Source organism: Lutra lutra, chromosome 4 (assembly GCF_902655055.1).
Source record: "Lutra lutra chromosome 4, mLutLut1.2, whole genome shotgun sequence".
Lineage (NCBI taxonomy): Eukaryota > Metazoa > Chordata > Mammalia > Carnivora > Mustelidae > Lutra > Lutra lutra.
The window spans coordinates 67174733-67202374 of NC_062281.1; the positions used below are offsets into that span (position 1 = coordinate 67174733).

The window sequence follows — 27642 nt, forward strand, 5'->3', positions numbered from 1 at the left end:
TTCCTTATATATTTTGGATGTTAATCCTATATTTGAAACATGGTTTGCAAATAATTTCTCCCATTCTGTACATTTGCCTTTTCATTTTGTTGATGGCGTCCTTTGCTGTAGAGAAGCTTTTAGTTGACATAGTTCTCCTTGTTTATTATTGCTTTTGGTGTCAAATCCGAAAAATAATTGATAAAACCAGCATTGAGAGGCTGATCCCCTGTATTTTCCTTTTTTTTTTTTTTTTTAAGATTTTATTTATTTATTTGACGACCGAGATCACAAGTAGGCAGAGAGGCAGGCAGAGAGAGAGGGAAGCAGATTTCCCCACTGAGCAGAGAGCCCAATGTGGAACTCGATCCCAGGACCCTGGGATCATAACCTGAGCTGAAAACAGAGGCCTTTAACCCACATGAACCCACCCAGGCACCCCCCCCCCCTGTATTTTTCTTCTAGGAGTTTTTCAGTTTCAGGTCTTATGTTCATCTTTAATTCATTTTGAAATGATTTTGTGTGTGCACTGTATAAGGTAAGGGTCCAGTTTCATGCTTTTGCATGTGAATATCCAGTTTTCCTGAACCATTTATTGAAGAGACCATCCTTTCCCCATTGTATATTCCTCTGATCCTTCATGGATGATTAGTTGACCTTATATGCATGGGTTTATTTCTGGACTCACTTTCTGTTTTCATTGACCTGGGTGTCTGTTTTTATGTCTGTACCATACTGTTTTTGACTGCTTTTGCTTTATAGTTTGAAATCAAGGAAGTATGATGATTTAGCTTCATTCTTTCTCTAAGGTTGCTCTGGGTCTTTGGGATCTTTTGTAGTTCAGTACAAACTTCCAGGATTGTTTATTTTTTCTATTTCTGTTGAAAAAAAAATGCCTTTGACATTTTGACCTGAATGACCTTGGTATCTGTGGATTGCTTTGGATGGCATGGACATTTTTAACAGTATTAATTCTTCCAGTCCATGAACATGAAATATCTTTTTGTTGATTTGTGTTGTTTTCAATTTCTTTCATTAATGTCTTAGAGTTTTCAGTGTACAGATCTTTCACCTCCTTGCTTAAATTTGTTTCTGAGTATTTTGTTTACATAGAAAATTTCTAATAGTTTGTTGTGGCATATAGAAACTAGATTCTTACATATTTTGTATCCTGCAACTTTTCTGAATTCCTTTATTAGTTTTTATTTTAAAAGAATTATTTATTTATTTGACAGATGCATCAAGAGAGGAACACAAGCAGGGGAAGTGGGAGAGGAGAGAAGAGGCTTCCCGCTGAGCAGGAGCCAGATGCAGGGCTCTATCCCCAGGACGCTGGGATCCATGACCACAGCCAAAGGCAGATGCTTAATAACTGAGCCATCCAGCCCTCCTTTATTCATTTTAACAGTTTTATTTTTTTCGTTTATTCGTTTTAACAGTTCTTGGGTGGCATCTTTAGGGTTTTCTATATATAAAATCATGTCATCTGTAAACATGTTTTAGATCTTTCTTTCTAATTTGGATTTCTTTTATTTCTTGTTAATACCTCTGGCTAGGGTTTCCAGTAGTTTATTGAATGGAAGTGGTGAGGGTGGGCATCCTTCTCTTTCTCTCAATCCTATTGGAAAAGTTCAGCTTTCACTGTTGAGAGTGATGTTAGCTGTGGGCTTGTCATATATGGTCTTTATTATGTTGATGTGTACATTCCTTCTGTACCCAATTTTTGAGAGTTTTTTTTTTAACATGAAAAGATGACCTTAATCAGATGCTTTTTCTGCATTTGTTGAGCTGATTGTATGCTTTTATCCTTTATTTTGTTCATGTGGTGTATCATACTGATTAATTGCATTTCAAGGATAAATCCCACCTGATATCTTTTCTAATAGAAGCAGTTATTGCTATAGAGTTCTCTTTTAGTACAGTTTAGCTGTGTCCCATAAAACTTTTTGTTGAAAGTTTATTATTATTTAGTACCAAGTATTTTTAAATTTTACTCAGGACTTCTTTTGATCCTGGAATTGTTCAGAAATACTATTTGTTTCCCCACGATTCTTTGATTTTCTTCCACCAGGGGCAGAAATATTACTCTGTATGATTTTAGTTCTTTTAAATTTGTTGAAGTTTAATTTGTGGTCTGTGATATGGATCATGTTGCTGATATTCATGGGCATTTGATAAGAATGTGCATTTTTTTGTGTGAGTAGAGTATTCTATAAATTTAGGTTCTGTTGATTGAATGGTGTAATTCATTTCTTCAGTTTTTATCTAGTAGTTCTATTAATGTTGTGAGAGGTTGTTGAAGTCTTCACCTAAAATTGGAGGTTGTCGGTTAGGTGTTTTGAAGCTCTTTTATTTGTTGCACACACATACAGGATTGCTGTTCTTGGTGTGTTGACCCTTTTATCATTACTCTGTAATGTTCTTTGTCTCTGGTTTTGTTTTGTTTTTCTACTTCATCTGACATTAATATAGCCATTCCTGTTTTGTTTTTCCTTAAGGATTATTTTATTATGTAGTTAGAGAGAGTGCATGCATGGTGGAAGGGGGCAGAGGAGGGAGAGAATCCCAAGCACGCTCCAGGTCAGCTCAGAGCCCAGTGTGGTACTCAGTCTCACAATTCTGAGATCATAACCTGAGCTGAAATCGCGTCGGACGGTCCAACCAACTGAGCCATCCAGGCCCCCCTTTCTTTGATTAATGTTTATGTGGTCAATCTTTTTTCATTCATTTACATTGAGCCTATCTTATCATTATATTTGAAGTCAGTTTCATGTAGAAAACAGAGGTTGGTTCATATTTTTTTAAAAATTGGTCTGCTAAAGTCTATCTTTTAATTATTGTGTTTAGATCTTTTACGTTTAAGTAGTACTGAAAAACGTTAGAGATTAATATACTGCCATTTTGCTTTTGTTTTTCTTTTTTTTTGTGTATCACTTTTTCTGCTTTTATGTGGGTTAGTTAACAGTTCTTAGAACTCCATTTTGGTTTTTTATAGAGTTTGAGTGTATCTCAATATTTGGTTCTTTTGTGGTTATGTTAGATATTACATTATCCATATGTAACTTGTCAGAGTATACTGATGTCAATATTGTTACCAGTTTGAGTAATGTGTAGAAAGCTTAGCTGTTCCATTAAGTCCCATTTTCTTACCCCTGTGTAGTATTGTTTTTAAATAGTTTCCTCTACGTATGTAGGAACTACATAAAACAGTGTTTTATTTTTATTTCAAATGTCTAATATCATTTATAAAATTGAAGTGGATAAAGATAGTGTTAGATTTTCCCATATTTTTGTACTTTACATCTTGGTGTTTCGAATTTTCTTCTTTACTATTTCCTTTCAGTTTGAAGAACTTCTTTTTGGGTTGGTCTGGTGGTAATAACCTTTTCCTTTTTCTGAGAGGGTTGATTTTACCTTCATACCTTCAAGATATTTTCACTGGATATAGAGCTTTGGACTACAGTTCTTTTCTTTCAGCTCTTGGAAATGTGCCATTGCCTCTAAATGTTGGCCTCCATATTTTCTGATGAGAAACTCTTCCGTCTTTGAATCTTTGTTTTTCCATAGGTAATACATCTTTTTTTTTTTTTCCTCCTACTTGCTTTCAAAAATTTTTTTCTTTGTCCCTAATTTTCTGAAGTTTGATTAAGGGTCTTGGCACGTGTTTGTGTGGATCCTACTCTGTTGGGTTTCTCAGCTTTTTGAATCTGTAGGCTTATGTGTGTCTGCAAACTTGGGTAGTCTTCAGCTGTTACCTTCATACACTCTTTTAGCCCTGCATTCACTCTTCTCCTCTCCTTTTGGGACTTTGGTTATATGAATAATACATTTTTTTGTTATTCTTATTAGATCTCTGAGGCTTTGTTCATTTTTTCCCCTTATTTTTTGCCTGTTATTCAGGTTGGTTAATTCTGTGTTCTATCTTCAAGTTCACTGATTTCCTTCCTCCATTATATTTATTTAGCTGTTGAATCAATTCAGTGAGTTTTACTTTTGTGTATTGTATTTTTCAGTTTTTAAATTTCCATCTGGTTCTTTTTTTATATATCATTCTTTGCTGACTTTTTACTTTTTTTATTTGTTTCAACATATGTTTATAATTGCTTAGTGAAGAATCTTTATGATGGCTGTTTTAAAATCCTTGTTAGATAATCCTAATGTCTTTGTCTGCCTGAGTTGGCATCTGTTGATTTTCTTGCTCATTGAAGTGGAGATTTTTGTGGTACTTGGTATCATGGGTGATTTCCATTGTATCCTGGATATTTTGAGTTATGTGAGAGATTCTGGATGCTATTTAATATTCATTTTGCAAATAGTCACCCTGTTTAGATACAGTATGCATGTCCAGGTGGGTTTGGATGTTCAGCTCCTTCCTGGGACTAATGATCCAGGGTGGGTGAAAGCAAATGGCCTACTTGAACTGTTTAGTTGCTGCTGAGCTGGGTGTGACCCTGCCAACGCTATTCCTAAAGATAGAGTATTGCCGACTAGCGCCACCTTGCACCACTCTATTCTTCCTCTTTGCGGTCTTGTGGGATTGGAATTAACTGCCCATTCAGCCTTGCTGACATTACTGTTTGTGGGGAAGGCTTAGGGGTCACTTGTTCTGCCCCATTGCCACAGGTGGGAATATAAGTCCAGCTACCCCCTTCAGCCCCATAATACTGCAGATGCAGTTTTTCCTTTAGTCTTTGATAACAGTTGGGCAGATAATATTTAAATAAAGTTTTCTGTTCTATTGGCTGTTCTTATACCTGTCTTTTGGCTAGAGGAAGATGAATTTTCTTGAGGCTTTTTTTGGGGGGTGGGGGAGTCTGTGCCTGTTGGTAGTTACAGGTTGTTACGGCAACTCCAGTAGTTACAGGCTTCTTCAGCTGCTATCGGGATATATAGGAGGCAGAAAGAAAACCTGGGGAATCACCACTCTGTTATTCCTCCAGTCTCAAGGCCCTTCTTTACCTTTGCCTTCTCTACCATTCAGTCTTCCTTTGTTGTATTACATGCTCTAGGATTTCCTAGTTCTAAGAGGTTGGACTTGTGAGGATGGGGCTTACTACATCTTGGCCAAAACAAATTATGTTTTTTTCTTTAGAAATTGTGGTGAAATACACATACCATAAATTTATTGTCTTAACCATTTTAAGTGTGTGGTTCAGTAGTGTTAAGTACATTCACATTGTTGTGTAACTAATCTCTAGAGTTCTTTACGTCTTGTAGAACTAAATAATTATCTCTTCTCCCTCGTCCCCCTAATCCCTGGCAACTACTGTCTCTATGAATTTATTACAAGTAATTCATATCAGTGGAATTATACAGTATTTGTCTTTTTGTTATTGGTTTACTTCACTTAACATAATGTCTTCAAGGTTCATTCATGTTGTAGCATATGTCAGAATTTCCTTTCTTTATAAGGCCAAATGTATACATACATTGTATTTATATACGACATTTATTGTTTGTTCATTTGTCTGTCAAGGAGACTAGGGTGGCTTCCATCTTTGGCTATTATGAATAATGCTGCTATAAGAACATGGATGTACAGTTATCTCTTCATGACACTGCTTTTCATTTTTGGGGGGTGTATACTCAGAAGTGGAATTACTGGATCATATAATACTTTAATTTTTTCAGGGATTTCCCTACTGTCGTGAGTAGCAGCTGTACCATTTTATATTCCCATAAATAAGTCCAGCAGTATTCAATTTCTCCATATCCTCACCAACCCTTTTTACTTTTTTTTCTTTTTTTGCAGCAAGCCATCCTAATGATGATAAAGTGGTAATCTCATTGTAGTTTTGATTTATATTTACCTAATTATTAGTGATGGTTGAACATCTTTTTATATTCTTATTGGCCATTTGTCTACCTTCTTTAGAGAATGTGTTTCCACATTCTTTGCTCATTTTTAAATCAGGTTTTTTGTTTCATTGTTGGGTAGTAGTAGGATTTTTTTTTTTTTTTTTTAAATACCATTCTGAGTATTAACCCTTTCTGAGATATATGATTTGCAAATGTTTTCTCCCATTCCTTAGGTTGACTTTTCGCTATGTTAATTATATCCTTTTATACATAGTTTTTACTTTTGATGTAGTCTAATTTTACTTTTGTTTCCTGTGCTTTGGGTGTCCTATCCAAGAAATCATTGCCAAATCCAGTTTCATGAAGCTTTTCCTCTATATTTTATTATAAGGGTTTTAAAATTTCAGCTCTTACATTTAGGTCTTTGATCCATTTTGAATTTTTTATTTTTTGTTTTTTTTTTTTAATATTGTATAAGGTAAGGACCAAAGATAAAACTTAAAATATTAGAATTTGCTAGTAAACACATAACATTCTAAAGAAATTTGAGTTGTTTGGTTATTAGAATTCTTTTTTTTACTTTGGTGATGTCCTAGGACTTTCTGCACTCTTGCACATTTTATTTAAGCTACTCTTTTAAAGAAGTTACATTATTATTTAGGTTGTCTAGGGTGGTTATAAGTGTTGTACAAAAAGCAAAAGAACTAGTAGTCTTAGAATAAGAGAGAAGAATCAGCATTCTTTCTGTTTACTTCATACTGTTCATTTAGATAGATGCCATGATATGGTAGACAAAAGCCCTGACAGTTTTTTAATTCTGTTTCTGATTCTGCCATTTGTTAGATCTGAGACAAGAAAGTAATCAAGTCTTTTGAGTCTCTTTTCTCATCTGTAATGCCTAGTTCTTTGGGTTATTACAGGATTAAATGACACAGTATATATAGTCAGTAAATGTTTTTATCCCCTACATTGTGGTTGGCAAGGAGATGTATTTATAGACAGTTTATGTACAAAACCATAAGTATCTACATAATATTAAGGCAGTTGCTTAAATCATTCAGTTTTTCAAAGGAAAGTAGCAATTAATGCAGTTATTTTGGTAAAGGAAAATCTATCAAACTGAACACTTGCAATTCATACACCTTCCATAACACATATTATACTTATGTAAGTTTACATTAAAAATAATGTGTGTAGGGGTAAGATTATGCATTATAAGGTTAATAAGAGTTTTCTGTATGGTGGGATTATGGTTGTTTTTGTTTTTTGTTTTTTTCTCCTTTATATACTTCTGTAGTTTCCAGATTTTCTAAAGTGATCTTGGGTTACTTTTATAATTATTTTTTAAAAGAAACTTAAAGGTAATTTAATGCTGAAATATTTGTAATGGATTTATACCTGGATTTTGCTTTAATTGAATTCATTAAAGAATGAGAGCATGAAGTAGTTGTTAAATGGAACATGGGATTCCCATTCCCATAATGGAACATGGGATTCATTATATTATTTATTCTTTACTTTTGAATGTGTCTGGAATTTCCATAATAAAGTTTTTAAAAATTGTTAAAAGAGTGTATGTACTGTGAAAGGGATACTTAATAAGGATTCAAGTAAAGATGGCTTTCTTTTTTTCTGAGGGAAATAATTTTAGAGAACAAAAAAAAATTTGTCCCCTGATGCAGGAGCCTGCATAGCACGTCACAATTATGGGAGGTTTTTGTTGGTTTTCTGGGCTTAAGGCTCCTATATTTTAGCTGAGTCCCTTTACTGGGCTGTGTTTACTTAAAGAATATACATGAAATGGCATTTGCGCTCTACATCCAATCATGGAAGTCTTTTATTGAGGTATATTTTACATATCCTATAATTCCCCTATTTCTATTGTGCAACTTAGTGTTTTATTGTTGTTTTTAGTAAATTTAATGAGTTGTGTAGCCATCATCGTAGATCAGTTTTAGAACACTTCCAACACTTTTATAAAATCCCTCATGTCTCTTAATTATTAATCCCATACCTACCCTCAGCACCCTCTTACCTACTTTCCATCTTTGTAGATTTGCCCCTTGAGGACATTTCCTGTAAATTGAATCATATAATATGTAATCTTTTGTGTATGACTTTTTTCTTAGCATAATGTTTTATAATGAGTTTTATCCTGGTGCTAGCTTGTTATCGATATTTAGTCCCTTTTTATTGCTCAGTAGCATTCCATTGTATGAGTTGATATGGTTATGCATTCACACATTGGTGGACAGATGGGTTACCAGTTTTTGACAATTATGAATAAAGCTGCACATGGAAGTCTTTGTGTGTATATATGTTATTTCTTTTAGTTAGGTACCTAAGTTTGTAATTGCTAGGTTATATAGCAAACTATGTTTAACTTTTTTTTTTCTTTTTTCTTTTTTCTATTTAATTTTTTATTTTTTATAAACATATACAGCATTTTATTTACCTCCAGCAATGTATAAGGGTTCCATTTCTCCCTATCCTCTCCAACAGTTGTTTATTGTTTATCTTTAGAATGGGCTGTGAAATAGCATCTCGTGGATTTGATTTGCATTTCCCTAGAATAATCATATTGAGCATCCTTTCATGTACCTGTTAGCCATTAATGTATCTCGCTTATATGATGTATAATGTCTATTCAGATCTTCTGGTCCATTTTTTAAGTTGATTATCATCTCATTTATTGAGGGTTATCTATCTTTACCAATTGAACACCCCATGCCACAATGCAATTCATCTCACGTGCTCTTTGTCATTCCTTTTATTATTTTTTTTTTTTTTTAAACCAGTACTTTGTACCTCCCTAAATTCTTTTTCTCCTTGAGGTTTAGTTCAGGTAGCACCTTCTTTTTGAGGGCTTTCCTGCTTAGCTATTACTTATACTTCTGACTTTTCTGGCCTCTTAGATGAATTATTACTTGTTCCTTGAAATTTAGTACTTAATTATTTTAAAAAGTAGAACGATCGTGGCATTGGTGGACTTAAAATTTACACTTTGGAATATTGAGTTTCTGATGTGGGTATAGTAATTTATGATTTTCCTGAGGCTTGAATTTGAGTCCGTTTTGTATTACTTTTCAAGCCTGGTCTGAGGAGTAAGTCACTTAGCCAGTAATGAGGTTAGCCACTGCCTACGTTTCTCCTTATGAGGCGAATTATTTGCCATAGACTTATTTACAAATTTTAGAATTTTTTTTTAAGGTCTACAGACTACCCTTTATCAATTTCAGTGGCCCTGACGTTATCTTGAATTTTAAAAATTGTTTTCATGTATAACTTACATCCTCTACTAGATTTTTATGATCATTCACTTACTCATTCAGCAATCATTTACTGAGTGTCCACTATGTTAATAACTTTGTCCCTGTCACTAAGTGTGTAGCCCCAGGTGTGTCACTTAGGTATCTCTGTTTTCCTTGTATAAATCAGAAAACAAAAGCATCTATCTCAAAGTTGCTGGACGATCTAATAAGATACTTTGAAATCACCTGCAGTAGTACCCAACACTTGGTAGCCGCTCAGTAGACATTAGGTGTTAGTATGTGCAGCTTGTGATAAGAACCAAAGATGAATTGGTACATAAGACTGACAGGGTGCGTCCTTTTTTTTTGCAGAGTTTACAATCTGGTGGGAAATGGAGACACAGAGCAAGTAATTAGATAAGTGAAGAGCACTACTAAGAAGAATAAAATCTTCTGTGTTACCTCACGGGGGAAATGATGGTTAATTGAGGGGATAGAGATGGGGGAACTATAGATCAAAACTGTAAGGGAAAGACTGAGTCAATGAAATGATTCCTCAAATACAGAGTTGTATTAGAAGCCTAACAATATGTGTGTGTATAACTTAACTTGTTTTATCATGCTTTTGAAAATTGTGCTACAAAAAGTGTCGTATCAAAAAAAAAGTGTGGTATCAGTATGCAAGTCTGTTCACAGTTAAGAGATGCAAAAAAGACATTTTCAAAGTCTAGAATATATTTTGGAAGGGCAGAATCAAGCATTTGATTTTCTACCTTAGTATTGCAACTTTGTTGTTAAGTGTCAGGACAAACCAAGATATGAACTCGATGGTGGTGCTTCTGGAGATTAAAATTGTGAATGTATGTGTTCAGTAAGTTCTGCCATACAGTTATGAGAAATGCAGATTTAGTGTTTCATATGTATTTGTGATGGGTCAAATTTTGACTTACATGTCATTCTTCAAAGTATATGTAGATTGCTCTTCAAGGTCTGTATGCTAGACTATAAGAATATTTGGTATTTAACTCAAAACACTCAGTGCTGCATCAGTTATTTAATTCTTATTCCTTATACTTTTTAATGTACATATGTGTAAAATTTTGCTACTCTGTACTAAGATAATTTTACTGAGACTTCTTTGGAGAATAATTTATTTATGTCTAACTACTGGTAACCCTCTGATAAAATCATAAATGTATTATTAATGAGATGTTTTTATTATGACTACAATGAGCATAACTTATTTATAGACTAGATACATTGCTGAAAAAAATTTTTTAAAGATTTTATTTATTTGACAAAGAGAGAGAGAGAGACTGTGTGAGAGGGAACAACACAAGCACAGGAAGTGGGAGAGGGAGAAACAGGCTCCCCGCAGAGAAGGGAGCCCGATGTGGGGCTCGATCCCAGGACCCTGGGATCATGACCTGAGCTGAAGGCAGATGCTTAACGACTGAGCCACCCAGACACCCTGAAAAATTTTGTATAGTGTAAATATTGAGAGGTTAAGTCATTTTTCCTTTAAGATTAGAGCTGCTTTTATGAGGAAAAAGTAGTCCCTAAGATCTAAAAATCTCAATAAAAACAATGCAAAAAAAATTTTATAATAATATTTTTAAGGAACATTGAAATTGGAAATTAATATTTCTAGATTTAAAAGTAAGTAGATATCAGCCTTTAATATTAAGCCAAACATTAAAATATTTATGAAAATATTTATTGTCTTGTTTGCTTGATTTTTTAATTTAATTTCTCAAATTAGTTAAAATATACATATAGTATGAAGTTTAAAAAGTACAAAGAAAAAGATGAAAAATGTTTTTCCTATTATTTAGTCACTTAATTTTTTTCCCTTTAGGCAAACACTAGTACTATTTCTAGCAAATTCTTTTAGCAAGTGTTCATGCATTTATATATAGCATATGTGTTGCTTTAAAAATTTCCTCTATTGTCTATTTTAAATGGAGCCTTTGACTATACATACCTCTATTCCAAATTTAAATACTTTTACTAACCCAAACTTATAGCTGTTTGTTCTAAAAGCCTCCTTATAATTGGGAAGAGTATACATTTATAAAATGCTTTCATCAAATTGTCTGGGTGGTTGGTTACTCAGTATTTATATTGTTTGTCCTTTTTTATTTTAAGATTTTATTTGAGAGAGAAAGATCACAAGCAGGGGGAATGACAGAGGGAGAGGAGAAGCAGGCTCCAGGCAGCACTAGGAGCTCACATGGGGCTCCATCCCAGGACCCTGAAATCATGGCCTGAGCTGAAGACAGTTAAGATAGTTTACCAACTAAGCCAGCCAGGCAGGCACCCCTGTTTGTACTTTTTCATATTTAAAACTTTGCTTTAAAAAAAAAAAAAGAAAAAAGATTAAATCTAGCTCAAACAAAGCACTTTCACACCTCTTCAATAAACCTAATATTCTTACAGGATAGACAACTAGATACTATCATCCCTGTTTTGTTTTGTTTTGTTTTAAGATTTTATTTATTTATTTGACAGAGAGTGAGCACAAGTAGGCAGAGCAGCAGGCAGAGGGAGAGAGAGGGAGAAGCAGGCTCCCTGGGATCACGACCCGAGCCGAAGGCAGAGGGTTTAACCCACTGAGCCACCCAGGCGCCCCCCCCCCCCCCCCCCCCCCCGCCGTTTTAAAAATCTGTAAAATGAGGTTTAAAAAGTTTATGCAGTGACAGACCTGGGATTTTGACTCTTGTCTTTTTGGGCCTTCAGCCCATTTCTTTCTACTGTATTCCACTTCTTTGACCAAGCCCAGGGCCCTGACTTAAAATACAGTATTCCTTCCATGACCCCCATAGTACTGCTTCTTTATATCTTATACTGAGCAGAATCTATGAAATGTCTGATTGTTTACCACTAGGGGTGTTAGCACTTGGAACAATAACTCTGTTCTTTTTGATTTTCACTGTAGTCACTGCAAGTTGTTGACAGTGAACAGCCACTGCATTCTTTTCTATCTAAATATTAAGTTCCATTAAAGGATCATTTTCATAATTCATGATTTCTTTGAATGCTTATTTTCACTTACTGAGTTTTCTTATATTTGCTTTACCTATATTTAATACTTCAGTGGAATTAGGCAGGCACTGGTCTGAATTGTATTGAGATTTCATTTTGTATTTTTAGTATTTTTTATACATAAAGTCTGGAATGGAAAAGAAAATTGTTGATTTGGAATATTTATCACTCAAGTCACATTTCTGGTTTTGGTTTTTGAAATAGGATTCCTTCTATTTTTGAAGTAATAAGCAGCACAGTGGTTTTATTAGAAAATAATTATGATAACATTGTAAGAGTAATATTATTTTTCATTAATGAGTTGTTAAAACTCAACCATTCGATTTCGGCTTGGTTCGTATCAAAACCACACTTAAGTCATTCGGTAAACACCTCTTGTCATCTTGGTGTAAGTTACTTACAGGCTTTTTCATTCTGTTTAAGTGGGCATGCTGGTAATACTGAATGCTATTCTAAGATATATGTAAAACTGTTCTGCCAATTGTAAAATATACAAATATGAGATTTTTTTGTTTATTAAACTTGTTCCTATTCATGCGATTTTGGTGGGCTAATTTTAGTTTTCATCATCTTAGAAAATATTTCTCAAGATCTCAGTATAGTTTATGTGCCAGACATTCAAGAATCAGTTTCAGTCTGTTAGAATTTTTTTAAATCCTAGTTTTAAGTTGTTATTATGGAAAAAAATTTTAAATTCATTAGAGAACTTAAATTACACATTATCTTGGCCCAAGATGGAGACCTAAATGTTGAAAAGTTTTAGAGTTATACAGTGCCTTTCTGTTACAAGTAATTAAAAAATTTAAAGATGTAAAGTTAATTTGGAAATTCAAAGTTTGAGTTATGTGTAAGCTATCCCTTAGGTGGCTTTTGTTGTTTAATGGTGGAACCTTCACTTTTCACCTTTATTCTCAAAGTTCCACTGATACTCAAGCAGTTGAGATCAATAATAATAGAATTTTATTTTATTAATGCTTACAGATTCTCTATGGGACAGGATTTCAATTAGGGCATTGGTTGCTGTTCCGCATTGTCTGGGGCCTAAGCTGAGGAGATTCAAATGACTGGCTGAGATGTGATTGGCTGGGTACGAGAATCCTTTGGAGGCTTCTTTACTTAGAAGTCTGGTGCCTGGGCTATAATGACTTGAGAGCTGGGCTCAGCTGGGATTGTTGACGGAACTCCTTGGGGCTTAGGCTTCTCACCTCAGGGCTGCTGGATTCTAAGAGTAGGTAGTCTGGAGACCTAGCATTACAACAGAAGCAGTAATGGGTAAGTAGTAGCTGCTTACCCTTCTTTGACCTCATGTTGGTAGTTGTCCTCTGTTAACTTCCACTGCATTCTGCTGCTTATAAACGTATCTCTGCAACTAGCCCTGATTCAAGGTGAGGAGAATTTAGATTTGTATCTTGGAGGGAGTCCTGCAAGGTACTTTGCAGAAGCCGTGTGGGATAGGATAGATATAGTGACCATTGACCATGTATAGACTAATATAGTCCTGCCACACGTGTCCTGATTTTCAAATTTATGTCTTAGTATCTACTGAATAGTGCCACTTGAACATTTCAATGGCTTAAAATAAAACGCTACTAAAACATACCTTTTCTTCACCCCTGTCCTTTACCCCTACTCTCTCAGGTAGTGAGAAAACTGCATTTTGTGTCTAAGTTAATGGTACCTCTATTATGCAGTTATGCAAGCCAGATCTCCTCTTGCTGACAGCCTCTCCTCCCCTAGATAAGTGCGATTGTTTCATTGGTTTTCTTTTGAGGTGTTCATGGAATTCACATTTATTCATCCCTATTGTCACATGTTTAGGCCATTGCCTCCTCTTTAGGTTACTGTAGCATTCTATTTAACTTCTGTATTTTTTATTTAATCCTTAGCTGTATAAAATGCGGTTCTTAAGTCACATAATTGGGCTTTGAAAAAGTAAACCTAGTAGAATATATACATCCAAAGGAGATGTTATTTTCAAAGTAATTCTGCATTTGTGCTTTTAAAAATTTTCTACAAATAATTATTGAGCAGCTACCATGCATAAGACATTGTGTTAGCCATATTTGTTCTTTAATCTGTATTTCCCTTTTATAATGCTCATGACTGTTCATGTGCACTATAATTATTTTTCTTTTTTTATTGTGTAGTCAATAAAATTCATCATTAGTTATGGTGCATTTGTTTTTTAATAAATGTTTTTGTTAAAAGTTGCTTCGATATATATATATATAATATGTATATGTATACATATATACACACACACACAACACATACATATAGATAGTCATAATTGATCAAATCACTGTTTTTAATTGATCCTATACATCTTTATAGTTTGGGGTTGCAGGCTTCTGGAGGCTAAGAGAGAGTTGTATTCTCTTTTTCTAAACTAAACTTACACACATTTGAAATGGTTCAAAGAAGGACTAAGTTAAGTTTTGTTTTGTGGTTGCATACCATTCTTCATACTTGGCTCTGTGCCAACTGTGCTTATTGGCGGTTAGACTCCGATTCCGTTCTAGAGATTTTTTCCTTCTGTGGGGTTATTCATTTAAAAGAAACAGGCAGGAAAGAACTGCAAACAATGATTCCACAAATATTTCTGAATACTGGCACTATTATGATAATTGATGCATATCCTCCTACATGCTGCTTTGAAGGAGACGCAGTTTGGATGTATAAGTTCTAATGTGTTTATTAAACTAAACTATTATTTCACTTATAAGGTTTTTCTTTAGCATTACCAGTTTAGTTTGCACTGAGTAAATACTGTTGTCCTACAACTGTACTTAAGACAAAATAATGTCTTGAGAGGGTAGATCTAAATTGTTCATAATGTGTAGATGATGGAAATTGATTGAATTGTATTGGTATTATTTTGAAGTCTGTATTTGTATTTTCATTGGGTGAAAAGCTGCTAAGCAGGTTGATAGCATAATATTATGTGAGGGAATATTTAATACACTTTGGGAATCAGGCATATACGTGTGTATAATCAGTATTTTTCAGTAAATCTTTCCTGTTTATTAAGTAAGTCCTGTGCCTTATCAGTTGTGTTCAACTTGGTTCCAGTTATTTAATGTACCTAGAAGGAATAAACTTGTATTTCTTTCAAAGTACTTCAAATATGTATTTTTTATGCTAATTCCCAAATGACCCATTTCCTCAAGTTTTATCTTTCTATATATATAAGGCAGTGGTTGTGATTCTGTAGTTTTCAAAATTTTTATAAAACTAGTTCTGAAGGAATAGGGAGAATTAATGGCCTAGAGAGAAAGTAATTCCCACAAGAATTTCAGTAATAAAGTTTTAAAGGTCTAGGACTACATAGTTTAAAAAACCTAACTATCACTGAACAGATTCATCATCTGATTTTTTAGCTTATTTCAGCTCAGAAGTGATGACTTTTCTTAACGATATCCAATATTGTCTATTTGCGTTGTCTAGTGTTTCCAAAGCAGTGTAAAAAAATATTTGCTGTTTGTGGTCATCCTTGTCATGATTCTCACTTTAAAGGCAAAGTATTTCACAGTTAAGCACTATGTGGTTTTAGTTTGAGTATGCTAATATTTCTTATTTGATGCTTTAATATTTTTTCATCCAGGTGTGTTTTCTTTAATAAGTGAGAATTAATTAGTTTACTCTTGATTCTACTGTTGAAGGCCAACATGAAGCAAACTGCTTCTGAGCCTAATTTATTAAAATAATTGCCTCAAAAACTCTGTATTACTGGGTATTCATTATTAGAAAATCAAAGGAAATTCCTTTTTAGAATGTACTCACTCATCCAAAATATTACAAGTAAATAAATGGGTGGTGAAACCAAAGCCGGGTGAATAAAACTCAACTATCTTCTGACTCATTCTTTTAACTGCTTTATAGCAGTGATTCTTAAACTTTTTTGCATATCAGAATTCCCTTGAAGCATGTAAAAACACAGACTGTAGGACTCATCGCTAGAGTACTAATTTGATACTTAACTAATTCAGTATGTCTGTGTGGGTCCTGGTGGTTGGTGGTGATGCTGCTGGTTTCTGAGACCATATTTTGAGAAGCACTGCTGTAAATGTTTATCCTAATAATTGTAGAATGAATTTTCCATTCAGTTCCATAGTTAATAGAAGGTTGCTTAAATATAACCACAGTATGTCCTGTGTTATAAACTAAGACCAGAGAAGAAACTTGTTTCTGGATCACTACTTACCAGCTGTCTGATCTTAAAGTTATTATTAACAAATCTGATACATGGTTTCCTCCTCCATAAAATGAAGAGTTGTCCTTTGAGATAAAATTAGGTAATGTGTGGAAATGTTTTAAACTCTACATTGCTGCACAAATGTAAAGTAGTATGTATATTCTTTAAAAATTCAGCTTGTTTTACAATACTGTGGCTAAAGGATATGGTGCTAAGCAAATAAGTTAATCAGAGAAAACAATTACCATATGATCTCACTGATATGTGGAATTTAGAAACAAGGCAGAGGATCATAGGGGAAAGAGAGGAAAAAATGAAACAAGACGAAACCAGAGAGGGAGACAACCCTTAAACGACTCTAATCACAGGAGACAAACTGAGGGTTGCTGAGGGGAAGGGGGTAGTGGGATAGGATAACTGGGTGATGGACATTGAGGAGGGTATGTGTTGTAGTGAGTTTTCTTACAGAAGACTGATGATGAATCACATACCTATAGCCTGAACAACAAACAAACAAAAAATACTGTGGCTTATCATACTGTTATGTTAAATATTTTGAGAAGTACTTATTTTCTGCCTCCCCCTATGCCCCTTGTCCTTTTAATCTTGATTACTTTTTATGACGATGTCTTTAAGTAGTCTCAAATGGCTTGGAAAGGAAACATGTTAAAATGAATACACAGTCTTTGGGATTCTATGAATAAAAGCATTTTGTGGGACCAGAAAGATAACCCTGTAAGCTATGTTGATAGTTGTCAGTGGGAACAACTTGTAATTATTCTGTTACCTTTAAAAGATTTTATCAAATACAGGGACGCCTGGGTGGCTCAGTAAGTTAAGCGGCTGCCTTCAGCTCAGGTCATGATCCAGGGTTTTGGGATCAAGTCTTACAACGGACTCCTTGGTCAGCAGGGAGCCTGCTTCTCCCTCTGCCTCTGCCTGCCACTATGCCTGCTTGTGCTCTCTCTTTCTCTCTCTCTGACAAATAAGTAAATAAAATCTTTAAAAAAAGATTTTATCAAAACATTTAAAACTTTTTTACTGTGGTTATAAGTGTATAGGGAAAGGAAAAAGTAAAACTCCTATTTAGTACAAGGTAATTTAAAACATGAAAATGGGGACGCCTGGGTGGGCTCAGTTGGTTAAGCAGTTGCCTTCGGCTCAGGTCATGATCCCAGCGTCCTGGGATCGAGTCCCACATCGGGCTCCTTGCTTGGCAGCGAGCCTGCTTCTCCCTCTGCCTCTGCCTGCCACTCTGTCTGCCTGTGCTCACTCTCGCTTCTCTCTCTATGACAAATAAATAAATAAATCTTTGAAAAAAAAAAACATTAAAAATGTTAAGTTAAATTGTTTTATTCCTGTAAAAAAAAAACTTATCCAGATCAGTTTGAATACTACTAACTTTGTATATGGAGATTAAAAAATATATATTACTATCTGAATTAGAGAAACATACCTTCAATGTAGTTATGTGGGTATGTTTATTAGACTATTACATATGGACAATTTAGGGGTGCCTGGGTGGCTTAGTTGTGTGAATGTCCAACTCTTGATTTCGGCTCAGGTCATGATCTCAGGTTTGTGGATTGCATTCTTGTCAGATTACACGCTCAGTGGGGAGTCTGCTTGAGATTCTCTCTTTATGCCCCCACTAAAATAAATAAATAAATGGTAGATAAATATGGACATTTAAAAATAATGAATCAGGGTGGGGGGGGGCTATGGACATTGGGGAGGGTATGTGCTATGATAGTGCTTATGAGGTGGTAAACCTGGCGATTCACAGACCTGTACCCCTGGGGCTAATAATACATTATGTGTTTAGAAAAAATAAAAAAAATTAAATAAAAATAATGGAAGCATATGAATAAAATGGTTCATAGAGTCTGATAAGATCCTTGAACCCTAATGTTTTAGAGCAAAGGTCAGCAACTTTTCTATAAAGGGCTTTTCAGGCCAAGAAGAAAAATCAGGGATATTATGTAATTACTTATGTTAATAGAGAAAACAAATTTACACAGAGAAGGAGAAAGACAAAGAAATTTACACAGATTTTTTATTGAGAGATTCCAAAATAATCATAATCGAGTATAAATTTTGTAATCCTGGTCTAAGGAGAATTCTCTTAGGTGGAGTAACACCTTCACTGAGTTTGAAGGTTAGTGTACCCTGTTGTCAAATTAATTGACGACAGTGTTGAGATGTTTAGCTGTAAAAACTATTTTTAAACTCAGGAAAAAGTGGTGGGTGGGTTTGGCATGTGAGCCATAGTTGTTGACTGATGTTTTAGAATATAAGAGACTTTTGCCATCATCTAGTAGTGAAGTGAGGGTTGTTTCCCGAGATCACACGGCTATTTAGTAATAGGTGGTGTGAAATCATAGTGGTATTTAAAATAAGCTACTTCTGATGTTCTTAACTAATGTATTATTAACCAGAATACCCTATTTCCTACTGTTTTTATAAATGGAAATTCACCTTCTACAAAAACTGCCATTAAAATTTTTAATGAAGATTTGGGGGCAGTTAATGATTTTTCCTTCATTCGTACTGTATTTTTAAGGTGATTTAAATTAATTTTAATTACATGTATTGGTGAGCTATACAGTTTTTTAGTATCAGATATTGTGAGCTTTTTTTAAAGTAGTATTTTAAATATCTACAGTTACTGGTTTCATATTGTCCCCCTTCCACTTCTACCACTGGTAAAATGGAAAGAGCTTTAATCCACAGAAGACTAGACTGAAACACCAAATACCAAATGCTTGGCACAGAGTAGGTAATGAATTAAATTGTGTGTGTATGACAAAGTAATTGACAAAACCACTTTATAAAGGGCTTTATATAGTCTCCAGATGACTTTTACTAATTATTATAGTTTAGTAGTTTCTTTTAAAGATTTAATTATTATTTGAGAGAGAGACAGTGAGAGAGAGCATGAGTAAGGAGAAGGTCAGAGAGAGAAGCAGACTCCCCATGGAGCTGGGAGCCTGTGTGGGACTCGATCCCGGGACTCCGGTATCATGAACCCGAGCCGAAGGCAGTCGTGCCCAACCAACTGAGCCACCTAGGCGTCCCAAGTAGTTTCTTTTAATACCAAATTTAACACATTATTCAGTATTCATAGATAATCTATGTAATAGAGTGGTTAGAAACCAAGATCTGGAATTAGATTATTCAGTTGTGGAACCTGATTAGCCATACACCCAAGCCATGCAGCCCTTGAGCAAATTAACCTCTTGGTGCCTCACTTTCCTGATCTTTAAAATGAAGATGTTAGTACAAATCTCATAGGGCTGTGAGGCTTAATTATGTTGGTACATAGTTGTTCTCAAGAACTATTGGTTACAATAATAGTAATTATAAATGTTTATTGACTGTTTAATTCCAACTTTTTTCAGACAGGTTAATCAGTTAACCAGACATTCCCCCGACCCCCCCAAGACTATCAGTTAAATTTAAGGGTCTTTTATTACAGGTAGGATTTACCTAATTTACCTCATTCTTAAGTTATAAACAACAAAAGAGAAAATTTCCCATTGGACCGGGCATGTGTAGTTTTATAGTGCTTTATGTAGTCGTAAGTAGAAATATTGGTTAAATATCAGCACATGTACTGGTCAAGAAGTTATAGTCCTGGTCTGATGTCTTGAGATAATCGCAAGAGTGATTACATGTAGAGTTTTTTTTTTTTTTAACCCCTCACTGAACATGTACCCTATATTTTATATCTTGAATACATAATATTCCATTCTCAATATTAATGCTTCTGGTTAGTATATTTACTTGACCAAAAAAAATCTACTTTGAGAAAGGAATTCTTTGGGAATTAGTAATCCGCAGTTGTATTTAACCTTATGGTTATTAATATATATTCTTTGTATAGTTTCATTAAACTGAAATACATTAAACTCTATTTCATTAAACTGTGTAAATTAATACATTTAGCAGCAAGAGAATTTTAGTACTGAATTTCTTTTGAATTTGCATTCTTCCCAACTTCTTATAGAAGTTACAAATGAGTTTACAAAGCCTATAATCAAATTACTTAATGATCTTTCTTTTGTCATGTTTTCTAACATATGCCTCTTTTTTCTCCCCAGAGGAAATAAAAGCGGAAACTGAAAAACAGAGGTTTGTGGGGTTTCTTTTCTTTAGTAAAAATAATTTGCAGACATATCTTGGCCAAAATAGTAATATAATCACCTATATGTGGCAGATTTTCTGTATGTGATCTTTATAATACAACTAGTAAAAATGGCTTAAGAAATGTAAGCAAAAAGATCTCATAAATAAGTATATAAGGGTATCCCTGAAATACCATCTGATATGTTTTTAAAGTCTTCGCTTAAAAATTTTGATTCGTATTTAGGAGGATTACTAAATATTTAATTGTTTTGTAATTTAAATACTTTCTAAGTATTTAAATAACTAATTTATTTGATTTTCTTGCGTTTCGTTACAGGTCTGGCCACTAGCTTTTGACCTGTAGCACATTGAAATTTCCCTGGGGTTTGGGTACCCTTATGAAATATGGGAAGATAAAAGTTGGCTTAGTAAAATTCCCTTTAGAACTGAAACTTTGTATTTTTATATGAATTTATCATCAATATGAAAAATGTGATATTCTATTCGGACTCTTCTTTTTCCTTTAGTCCTCCTCATGGAGAAGCGAAAGGTGGATCAAGCACCCTTCCACCAGTAAAATCAAAGACAAATTTTATTGAAGCAGACAAGTACTTCTTACCCTTTGAATTGGCATGCCAGTCTAAATGTCCTCGTATAGTTAGTACATCTCTTGATTGTTTACAGGTATGTGTAAAGTATCATTATCTAAAAACTATTTAATTGAATGTGTTTCTAAACATTACTCATAATTGGTTATTCAGACATTTTCCATGAAAGCCTTGAATATTTTTGTTGTGATAAGAGACCAAATGGTTGCTTATGTTTGAGAGAGAGAAAATAATAGCTGTAAAAAAATGTTCCTAGTTTAAGGGTAACAAAAATCATTAGTTAGCTTAGTGAGACACATTATCTTTACTAAATGTCGATTTGGTCTCATTTTCCATCAATGAGATGAAAGAACAATAAGACTTTTAACCTGCTGCTGAATTTACATATTTCATGATTTGCAGATTTTACTAGGTCATTTGCAAATGATTTTACTAAATGCCTTCTGTTTTATTTAAAGCAATAGGTTAATATTGACAGTTTAGTATTTATATTCACTGCCAGACTAAAGCTCTGATTTTCATTTATGTCAGAAAAATTCCTGAAATCTTTCATCCTGTTTAATTTACATGCACACACACAGAGGATTCTCTTAAGACTTAAGATACTTGTAAAATATCCAGATAGAGGGGTCTTATCTTTTTAGGTATTTTTACTGTTTGGGAACTTAAACCTATTGAACTAATATTTCAATGGCTAGGAAAAGACCATATTCATATGATTTTTTTCAGAAGATAGATTAAGTTCATTTGATTTATAACCTTGTTTTCCCTGAAAAATTAAAATTATGATCTCTAAGGCTTTCAGGGCTATAATGGATAATGAATGAACAAATCTGTGATTTATAGCCAGTGCATGGAAACTGAGTTTTCTGCATTTTCACAGATCTGATGTGGAAAGAGATTTTGAGTCACTTAAATGTGTTAATACAGCTTTCACAAAAGCAGTATCAGTAGTGGTTAGGTAGAATGCAATAAGCTATTCTGATTCATCAGAGATAAGGTCTGAGACCTGGCTTTCTCAAAATATTGCCTGATGGTTTTATTGTGGCTATTATGTTTTTGTGGTTATTATGAATATCAGTAATTTTACATGTTTATAGCTAATAAAGTTTTCTTCAGGAAAAGTTGGTAAAACCTTGGCTTTGATTTTACTTTAATGTTTTTATGTAAAAAGTTTAATAGTACTGAATTATATAATTTTAATGTATATTTAATTAGCATATTTATTAGCTTAATGGGGATCTTTGGATTCTTTTCCCATTTCAGAAACTTATTGCTTATGGGCACTTGACTGGCAATGCTCCAGATAGTACAACACCAGGCAAAAAATTAATTGATAGAATTATTGAAACAATTTGTGGCTGCTTCCAAGGTCCTCAAACAGATGAAGGAGTTCAGTTGCAGATAATAAAGGTAACTGATTATATAGTGAATTTGTCATTCATAATCTCTAGTTTTTAAAATCAGAAGCCATTATCTTGGAAATATTTTGAAAGATCATTTTATGTGCTTCTCAGCTGTAATAGAGGTAATTTAGTTGCTTTTTAAACACCATATAGGGGGGTTTTGTTGAATGTTATGAGTTCACTGGAAGATTATATTTCCAAGTCTTTTATTTTGAAGGTCCCGATTTAGGCTTGGGCCCCCAGAGTTTTCAGTTTCTGGAATGTTGACTGTACATATTCCATCTTCCGAGCTTTAGGGTCCATGTGATGTTCCTTTGACCCCTCTACTTTTTTCTCTACTTCTGGACCCTTTATAGTCTGACCTCTAGTCTCATGCTTCACCATGTGAACTATTTGTGTACCAGCTTTCCTGATTTCCTTGTACCTTTTCATCTGCTGAACCTGCTTAGCCGAACTTTGTGCTGGTTTTGTGCTATAATATACCTGGATGATTAAACTCCTTTAAAGAAAAGTCACTCAGGAGGCGCCTGGGTGACTCAGAGGGTTAAGCCTCTGCCTTCAGCTCAGGTCATGTTCTCAGGTCCTGGGATTGAGCCCCACATCAGGCTCTCTGCTCAGCGGGGAGCTGCTTCCCCTTCTCTCTCTCTGCCTGCCTCTCTGCCTACTTGTGATCTCTGTGTCAAATAAATAAATAAAATCTTAAAAAAAAAAAGAAAAGTCACTCAGTTATTTTTTCAGTCTCTTATAAATTTTGAATTCTTAATATGACTACTAATGGTAGTGGTGATGCATTTATACAGTAAAATTTTCTTATACCTTTAGTACTTTTGAAATCATTTACATGTATCAAGTGTTTTTCATGTGTGAATGTAGCCCCTTCTGAGCCTTTCAGTTTCATAGCTGTATTCACTTCACAAGTCATATTTTTATTTTAAAAAAGCTTGTTGGCTTATCATTTGTCAGTTGGCCTATCATTTGCAGCTTCATACGAGTCATTGTTTATTTAGCTTATACTCAGTGCTGACTGCATAGCATTGTACAGCATAAAAGGACCGAGGAGTCCTTGCTCTTGTGAAATTGCAAGTACCCTAATGTATGAATTTTCATGCAAATTAAAGTTGTTGACTTTGTTGGAGGATTCACTTAGGAGTATTTTAAATGCTTTATTCTAATTTAATCTGATATTTTAATGCTGTATTCTCTTTGTAAACCTCTTCAACAACAACAGCAGGACATTTATTGAGTCTGGTCTATAAGAAAGATCTCAGAAAAATTTGGAAGTGAGTAGGACATTGTGTATTCTCCAAAGTTGACAGTCTCATTCAACAGATATATCATACGAAGCATATCTCTGTTCTTTTGTGACAGAGTTAATGCTGCGCATTTTAAGAAACTAAGTAATATTTTTATTAAAATGAAACTTGGTTTGAAATAGTATGATTGAATAATTTTCTAGTTTTCTAGGTTTGGATTATTTGGAAATTATTACCAGTTGAAGATATGTATTCATGGCTGGTAGAAATTCTCTTGGGTATACTGAGAATTCTGTTAGTGTGTACCTGAAAGTGGTAATGGTGTCTGAAAATACTCATATTTTTGTGCTGAAACTCTGGGTGTAGAAAATTGCTTCAACTGTGTCTTTCTTTTTATTTATTTATTTATTTTGTGTGTGTGTGTGTGTGTGTGTCTTTCTTTTTAAAGGCTTTACTTACTGCAGTAACATCTCAACACATAGAAATTCATGAAGGAACTGTCCTGCAAGCTGTGAGAACATGTTACAATATCTATCTAGCAAGCAAAAATCTCATCAATCAGACAACAGCCAAAGCTACTCTTACTCAGATGCTAAATGTTATCTTTGCACGCATGGAAAACCAAGCAGTAAGTATTAAAAACAGATAGATTTAGGGGCACCTGGGTGGCTCAGTGGGTTGGGCCGCTGCCTTCGGCTCAGGTCATGGTCTCAGGGTCCTGGGATCGGGTCCCGCGTCGGGCTCTCTGCTCGGCGGGGAGCCTGCTTCCCTTCCTCTCTCTCTGCCTGCCCCTCTGCCTACTTATGATCTCTCTCTGTCAGATAAATGAATAAAATCTTAAAAAAAAAAAAACAGATAGATTTAAAGAATACCACAGGCATCAAATATAGAAAAGAGTTTATAGAGAAATTATAGTGAAATCTTTTGTGCTTATAGAGAAGAATATTTTCATTTACAGTTCTACTTACTGGAGATCTGTGGAATTATTTTGCTTTGTTTTGAGGTTTTACTGACTTGTCTGACTTTGGAAAAAACATTTTTCATGGTGCACAAGTAGAATTTGAAAGATATTTATTGTTGTCATCCTCATGGAAGTGTTTATGAATTGATAATATTTTTTATTGTAGTCAAGCTTAATAGATCAGTTTAATGTAGATATAAAACTACCTAATTTGATCTATTCTGCTATAAAATATTTTAGTCATTGAGTCCTTTAAAAATAAAATAGGTATCTATATTGTGGAAATACATTTGGTGGGGTAAGAGATCAACTAAAGAATCATTTGTACATATTTTTAAATTGTTTAGGTCTTCATAATTACAGATCAACTTTTAACTTTTTTTTGAGCCCATTTTAAACTTCAGATATTCCAGAGAGATCTCTCTTACTCTCTTTCCTTAATGCCAGCATCTTATATAACCATATTATAATAATCAGAATCAGGAATTGACACTTGTACATTACTTTTAAATAAACTGCAGAGCCTACTTGTATTTCACCAATTTTCCTGCACATGTCCTTTTTTTGTTTCAAGATTCAATCAAGGATCTGACATTGTACTTAATCTGAATTTAGTAAAGGGTAGGGATGTTGCTAAATACCCTGAAGCACACAGGGCAGCCCCTCTCCACAGCAAAGAATTATCTGATCTAAAATGTTAGTAGCACTGATGTTGAGAAACCCTAGTCTAGAAAGTATGGAAGTCTATAGAAAATGTTTAAAGGTTTATTTTCATGCAATAACATTTTTTAAAGGATATTTCTAGAATTTCTGTAACTCTGGAATAAATAGAACTAGAATTCAGTGCCATGTTTATCTATGATTCCAAAGCATGCGCTTGCTCCACTAAACCATAGCGCAGATCTGTTGAAGTTTAGGTTGAGGGTAGGAATCCATTGCAAGTTGTAGGTTCTTCACTGCTAATTTGGAAGTTGACTTTCTCATGAGTGGGTTAAAGTATTGGTCTGAAAATTCTGTTCCAGTTCCAACTGTGCATCTAGTCATGCCCATCAGTTTCCGTATCTGTAAAATATGGGATTTGGACCATGCGTATTACAAGGTTCTTCCTACCTTTTGAGCATTAAAATATTTTAATTTAAATTTATTTTTATTTTATAAATTCATATAATTAGCTCTGGTATTTCCACATAAACTGGAATATTACTAAGAAATATGAAATGTTCATTTCGGGCACAGTAAAGTATTTACCTTTATGGAAATAACTCTGTGAGAGTCATTCTTATTAGGCCATGAGGACCAGAAGAGATGTGTCTAAAAGCAATAAAGTGCTAAAAAATGAAATCCTGTGGTTCTGTTCATTACCTTTTTAGCATAAGTAAGCCAGTTTTATAGGTGGTATTGTATATATAATAATGACAGGTCTTCTAAAATAAAATTCAACATTTGTTGATACAGTTTTTCATCCCTATTAAGATAACTGATTTGAGTTTTAAGTACTTAATTTAAGTATTCATTGCTATTTTATTTATTAAGTGCAGTTTTATTATTTTTTTTAAATTATGAAGAGCTTTAACAATGTGACAGAAGAACATGTTACACTGAAAATTCCCTTCCACTCTTGTTTCTAATTTGGTCATTTCTTAACCCCCACCCCTATAGGTAACTATTACTATTAACTGCTTTCTTGTGGTATCTAGATTTTGATGTATGTATGAGTAAAAATGAGCATGTGTTTTATTTCCCCATCCACTTTTTCCCCTCCGTTAGTGAAACTTTTATTTGATTTTCAGAAAATCCACTATTGGCAATAATCCGATTATTATTCTGAGGCTATTAAAATTTATTTCAGTTTTTAAATTTTGTTGTGTTTAGGTTATACATTCACATGATTCAAACACCAAAAGTAGTGAAGAGAAGATACATACTGAAAGATTTCCATCTCTGTTCTTATGTACCAATTTTCATCCCTCTAAGAAGTAACCACTGTTACTTGTTTTTGTGTAGTTTTAGTATATTTTATGTTCTTTGCTTCTGATGTATAAAGTGTAGCCTTATATATAAAGGATTTATAGTTCAGCTTAACATTATCCCTCCAAATTTTAAACAACTCATTTTACTAGTACTGGAAAATTATTTTATTTTTTTCCAGTTGCAGGAAGCCAAACAAATGGAAAAAGAAAGGCATCGGCAGCATCATCATCTGTTGCAGTCTCCAGTAAGCCATCATGAGCCTGAATCACCTCAACTTAGATATTTGCCACCTCAAACTGTTGATCACATGTCCCAAGAACATGAAGGGGATCTTGATTCCCATACAAATGATGTGGATAAAAGCCTTCAGGATGACACAGAACCTGAAAATGGATCTGATATTTCCAGTGCAGAAAATGAACAGACTGAAGCTGATCAGGCAGCTGCAGCTGAAAGTAATCTTTTTGAGAAGGGTTTTTGTGGGGCATGTGTGTGTGTTAAAGGGGAGAGTGTAGGCACGCATATTTGGGAAAGAAATGGGGGGAGGGTAGTATGCCTTCATGGATATCAGACACATTATGGTAATGTGGATTTTTCTATGCTAAGTGGTGAAGTTAATTGACTTCCACACACAAGACACCTACTAATGATACTATGCATTCATTGGTATCTAATGAGTAATACGATTTACAGATTTGTTTGGGAGGAGATATATGTTACTAAAAGAGGTCATAAGTATCTGTTAGCATGTTGTATAGGAACTTGAGTTTTTTCCTTAAAATTGTTTCAGAGCCAACAATAGACCTATTTATTTAGTAAGGTTCTGGAATATGACTGAAGCCTTTAGGGCATCAGAATGTTACTGGTTTGGAAAAATATTATGGTCTATAAAGTAATGAAATTTAGTATAAAAAGAAATCTTTTGAGAGACCAACTGCCTGACATACAGAAATATTTTTATGTCCTGATGTGTAGTAATCACTAAAATTGAGATATTCTCCAATACTATTTTTCTAAGTAAATTTACTTATAAGAAAAGGATGAGG

The 27642-nt window shown here is 34.1% G+C and overlaps 1 protein-coding gene across 1 annotated transcript in view; it reads left to right on the forward strand.

Moving 5' to 3' along the window:
* ARFGEF1 (ADP ribosylation factor guanine nucleotide exchange factor 1) overlaps window positions 1–27642 on the forward strand; it is a 148500-nt gene that overhangs the window by 29131 nt on the left and 91727 nt on the right. Inside the window, exons 2-6 of the mRNA XM_047725294.1 lie at window positions 20373–20403; window positions 20925–21081; window positions 22272–22418; window positions 24113–24292; window positions 26775–27051. Of these exons, the coding sequence (XP_047581250.1) occupies window positions 20373–20403; window positions 20925–21081; window positions 22272–22418; window positions 24113–24292; window positions 26775–27051 (792 nt within the window). The remainder of the gene's footprint in view (window positions 1–20372; window positions 20404–20924; window positions 21082–22271; window positions 22419–24112; window positions 24293–26774; window positions 27052–27642) is intronic.